This window comes from Oryzias latipes, chromosome 15 (genome assembly GCF_002234675.1).
Source record: "Oryzias latipes chromosome 15, ASM223467v1".
Classification (NCBI taxonomy): Eukaryota; Metazoa; Chordata; class Actinopteri; order Beloniformes; family Adrianichthyidae; genus Oryzias; species Oryzias latipes.
The window spans coordinates 11774084-11779213 of NC_019873.2; the positions used below are offsets into that span (position 1 = coordinate 11774084).

General features: G+C 42.4%; 1 protein-coding gene across 2 annotated transcripts; it reads left to right on the forward strand.

Moving 5' to 3' along the window:
* LOC105355762 (zinc finger protein 22) lies at nucleotides 1–3382 on the forward strand. Of its 2 annotated transcripts, XM_011484178.2 has the most exons (3): nucleotides 273–358; nucleotides 432–640; nucleotides 1629–3382. In XM_011484178.2, the coding sequence occupies exons 2-3, from the start codon at nucleotides 442–444 to the stop codon at nucleotides 2384–2386; spliced, it is 957 nt and encodes a 318-aa protein (XP_011482480.1). In that variant the 5' UTR covers nucleotides 273–358; nucleotides 432–441; the 3' UTR covers nucleotides 2387–3382. The 2 variants fall into 2 exon arrangements, with proteins under 2 accessions (XP_011482479.1, XP_011482480.1); XM_011484177.3 differs by having other exon boundaries at nucleotides 1–640.
* Nucleotides 3383–5130: the final 1748 nt, after the last annotated feature.

A 5130-nucleotide genomic window follows, 5' to 3' on the forward strand; every position in this document is an offset into this window, starting at 1 on the left:
GACAGCGCGGTTCTCGTGTTCACCCTCTACTAGTGACGTACCAGCTGGGTCGATACAATAAAAAGCCTTGATAGTTGTATAAGAGATGATTTTGAGTTTCAACAGCTTTTATTGTGATTTACTTTCAATCAAATACGTACACACAGAAATTATGATGGAACTTTTATGTTTGAGGGTTCCTATGTCTCTTTATAACTGAATAAAACTAATGCTGGTTGAAATATTTGTAATTTCTTTTTACAACTTTGACGGTGGCACTTGAAACGGTCCTCCAAAGACAGCAGGGGGCGCCAAAGCGATGAGGTGATTTCATTTAATCTGTAAACAGGAAATAATTGAAACACGCTGTTGCCTTTTGGTGAGTTCAGCCCATAGACTGTTTGGTACAGGCCGGTTCTCTTCATCAGTCCACGTTTCCGTGTCTCGGGTAGCTCGTCCGTCATGCTGGGGGCGCAACAGCTCCGGTTGCTGGTCAGCGAGCGGCTGGCGGCGGCGGCGGAAGAGATCTTCGGGCTCGTGGAGAAGACAATAGCGGCCTACAGCGAGGAGGTCGTCCGCTCCCGGAAAGAAATCCTGCAGCTGCGGGAGCAGATCGAGCAGCTCACCGTGTTCCGTCCGCGGGTCTTCTTGCCCAGAGCAGGTTTGTAAGATACGCCGAGAAGTCTGCCGCCGAGCGGCCGATGGTGGAACCATCAGCTGCGGTCACGTGACAGAGAAGATTCGCTAAACACGACAGTTGGCTCCCGTCTGTTCTCCATACAGTAAACAGAACCGAACTGTTCCAGAAATCAAGGACATCTACATCTCCAGGAAATTTCTGAAAATGTCACAAAAACACATTTATTTGTATTCATCCCCACCGCAAAAATGTTTTCAAAAACACCAAACCTTAACATCTCATTACCTTGAGTCCCAAAATCCAGGTGTTGTGGTTTTGGGTTTGATTGGATTTAGTTGTTTTGTTCATTGTTTGGAGCTGTTGGATGAAACCAGCCATGGACCCCACTTTCCCCCATCTAGACTGCCCCTGGTTGGAACCACATTCGGCATCAATGTTTCCGATCATTGGTTGATAGAGGGGCACGCCTGCTGAAACCACACAACCCAAATTTTTACAGGTCTTTCTGATCCGACGATCAAACTTATGTTACATTCTTTTACACTAAAAATTGGATTAGGACTAACTAAGTTACCCTTAAAGTCTCTCTCCAATCATGTTTTGATCTATGGTAAAAGTGTTCCCAGTGGTCTTTTAACTATGATGATTATGAGAAAGGGGCGGGGTTGCTCCATGCCAACAGTCCCGCCCACAATGGAGCGCACCAGCCCTCCATCACCAGCCCCCCAAGACCACACAGCCAGGGAGGAGCACCAGATTGCACCACTTTGACATTCTGCACCTAGCTTCTTCCAACTGTAGGTGACAGACATGTGCTAGTATCAGGTAGTGACAGTCCAGCCTGAACACCTTATGCTAGATGTGCTTTCAAGAATACCCAGTATGAGGCGTAAAGATTGTTTTATGTGGATCTATCACCATCATGAATGTGTCCTTTAGAGAGAAAATGAGGCCTGAGGGTTGTTTTCGTGTCTGTGACCATGTCTGACCATGTTGTTCTGTCTGCCAGAGCTGCAGCTGCCCTTAGAGGAGCCATGCCACATTACCAAGGTGGAGAAAGAGGAGGATCTCGATGATCATCAGGTCAAACAGGAGCAGCCTGATTTCTACGTCATCTCAGATTTCCAGGATCTCCACGAGAGTCCTTCAGAGGACATGACGTTCTCACCCTTTGAGCCAGAGGCAGCTTCTCACGAAGACATGTTCCCGGCGGTTAGCGGCGTCATGGTGACGATGAACGATGAGGACTGGATGGGGAACGAAGGCTCCAGCTCTTCCTACTGCAGCCGGGCTTCCTTCCTGCAGCACAAAGCCAGGAAGAACAAGACGGCCTGCCGCTTCTGCGGCGCCTCCTTCAGACGCGACTGCGACCTTCTCAAGCACACGGCCGAGTCTCACACGGGGAAGAAGGCCTTCAAGTGCTCCGAGTGCGACAAAGAGTTAGCCCGCAGAGACAGCCTGGTCCTGCACATGAGGATCCACAGGGGCGAAAAACCACACCGGTGCCCCTTCTGCAGCAAGTTCTTCTCGCAGACCTCCAACCTCAGGGTCCACATGAGGAAACACACGGGCGAGAAGCCGTACTACTGCGACAACTGCAAAAAAATGGTTGCACACTCCTACCACCTGAAAATCTGCTTAAAACAGACGTCTGCCCAGGTGAGGACTGTGGGGGTGAAGGCTTTCCGCTGCACTCGCTGCGGGAAGAAATTCGGTACGGCGGCTGACCTGAAGGTGCACAATGGGATCCACGATGCCAGGAAATGACCTGACTAGAAAAATGCTCATTTGTTGTCCCTTTTGGAGCTTTCTAAATTCTTAAACCGATTTAGAATTTATGAATTAAGTTAATGCACATTAACGTGATGCAATTTGTTTTTTCCCCCCTGCACTTTCCACGCCTGGCGTTATAACAAAACAAAACAAAAAGTTATCTGTGTTATTGATTTATAAACACTCCAAGATCTGTTTGGAAATTTCAGTTTTTGTTCTAGTCGTGTTTCTTTATGCGTTTGCTTTATAAAGAGTTGTTTCAGCACAAAAAAGTAGTTGTTGCCTTTGCTTGTTGATGTTAAAATTGAGCAAACATTACTTTGAATTTACCTTTCTTTAAATTTAAGGGAAAACGGACTTCCAGACTGAAGCACATTTCAAAGACAAAATAGTTTGAGAGAGTTGTCAGTTCCCTCAGTAACCACTAGGTGGCTACACGAAAAAGGTTTTCATTACCTATGATGGTCTAAAATTGGTCTAAAAATTATTTTTAGGTGGCGGACACGCCCTTGTAAAAACTGAAGCATAGAAAGCTTGGAAAATCACAATAAATATGCACCACATGCATCGCATGTGAACCTAGCTTCATGATGACAGATTAGAAGCATTAAAACTTGCTTCTAGGTGAATCAAAGATCTGACCTGCTGAAAGGCGCCTCACCCGGGAGCTAATATGGGTCAAACTGAGGACTATTTAACCGGGCTTGCTGGCATATGATTGGTTTTCCAATTTTTTCTGCTACTTATTTTTTCTACAAGTTCCTCTTATCCTAACATTTGTTCACCAACTGTTGTTACTTCAGTTTAAGAATATTTTTTGTTTATTTTTGTGACAGAAAATGCTTTTTGATTCCCATGTGCCTTTCAGATGCACTGAGAATTAACTTAAACATTTGTTCATTCATTTTGTTGATTGTTGTGTATCCCATGGAGGGAAATAAAATGAACCTCATGGTTCACTGTTCATTAAAGCACATTGACTGTATAATATATAACCGGATGGATCGTGTGACATCATCCATGAAAAATGACTTACATGCTTCCAATCAAAATGAAGTAAATTCAGTCATCATTTTTCCACCGTATGTCCTTCGCCTTGTTGGAACCAGACATCCTCAGTAAGTCGTAGTTGGTCCATCTACAGTTCTATGGCAACCACTCTCTCCAATCAGGAGTGAGCATGTTAGAAGGCCACACCCCTTCCACTGAAAGCGGGCTCAGGAGAATCTGTCAAAGGATTTGAATGTTAGATGCGAGGCCACCTAATTTTGGAGAATGGAAAAATATGTTTTTCAGCTGGCAGAAATTGAAATATCCATTCATATCTCATTCAAAATGAGATTGCCACATGGGGTTGCCATGGTACTGGAATAAGTTTGGTTGTAGAATTTAGTGGGAAAAGGTTTGGTCTTTTCCCCTCAAATACTTAATTCCCCAATAAAATTCGAGACATTTATTTCAAATTTATTCATAAATTTTACCCTGTGAAACACTTTACCAATTTTTTAAAAAGATCCGGACATAAACTGTTCATTTTGCCATTCCTCACCAGAAACTCTTCTTTTTTGGTATTTGCACTTTCACTCAAACATTTTGAAAAGATTTGACTCATTTTTTAACAACCCATCAATGTGAAGACTAAATTATGCTAGGAACACATTTTTTTTAGGATATCTTATTCAAAGGAGATTTAATGCAGTGAGAAGGTACACAGTTAATTTACTTAGAATTTGTCACAAGAACAGGCAGACAGCTGGATCCAAATGCAGCAGGTCCTTTGCTCAGCTAAAAGTCCACAAAGCTAAATCAGGGTCAGGCAGGCAGGAGTCGATAACAGGCATGAGATCATCAGAGGAGAGGAGAGACAAGGCAGTCAAACAGAAGACAGAAGATCAAATACAACGCTCGGTAATGAAAGCAGAGTGGTACTAACAAAACTTCACACTGAGCTCGGCTCAGTGCAGTAAGTAAACTGTGGTTGGTGTATGAATGAGAGTCAGGTGTGTGGCATCCAGGAAGTGAACACTGGGGTTGCTGGGAGTTGTAGTGTGGCTTCAACTCTGGGGACGGCTCCCGCCGGTGACCAGAAGGGGAGACAGAGTTCTGACTTCTGACATAATTAAGGCTAAATATTTCCTCCACAAGTGTAAATATGCTAACAAAAAAACGTATTTTCTATTTTTCAGAAAGAAATTATTCTGTCTGTAAATAGTATAGAATGCTGGACTAACAAAAAAGCAGTTAGAACAGTTGAAACATCTTCTACCTTTTATTTTTTATTTTATTCTTTAACCTGTTTTTATTATGGCTTTTTTTTACATTTTTGTTCATTTTCCTGGCAAATGTGAAAATTGTGTCATTTGCACATAGTGTGGAGTGTCAATGTTTGATATTCTGTATATGCAATATTTGTTAATAAAGTTTGTTTGGGAAAAAAGAGGCCACCTACTTTTATTGAGGCATCTGATTGGTCAGTTTATAAGTTAAATACCTTGCCCTACAGCAAAAATATAATGAAAAGAAATATGGATTAGTAAGATGTTCATTAGTAACATTTTAATAAAAGGTGATAAATCAAGAATGGTTATTCTGACGAACAGAATAACTGAGAAATAAACGTTTATTTCTCAATAAAGTCTATGGGATTCCAGCTTTTTTTCAGACTTTATTGACAAACAACACAATACAATAACGTCGTGAATGTCTCAGTTCTCTTTTTTATTCTTTTTTTCCAAGAA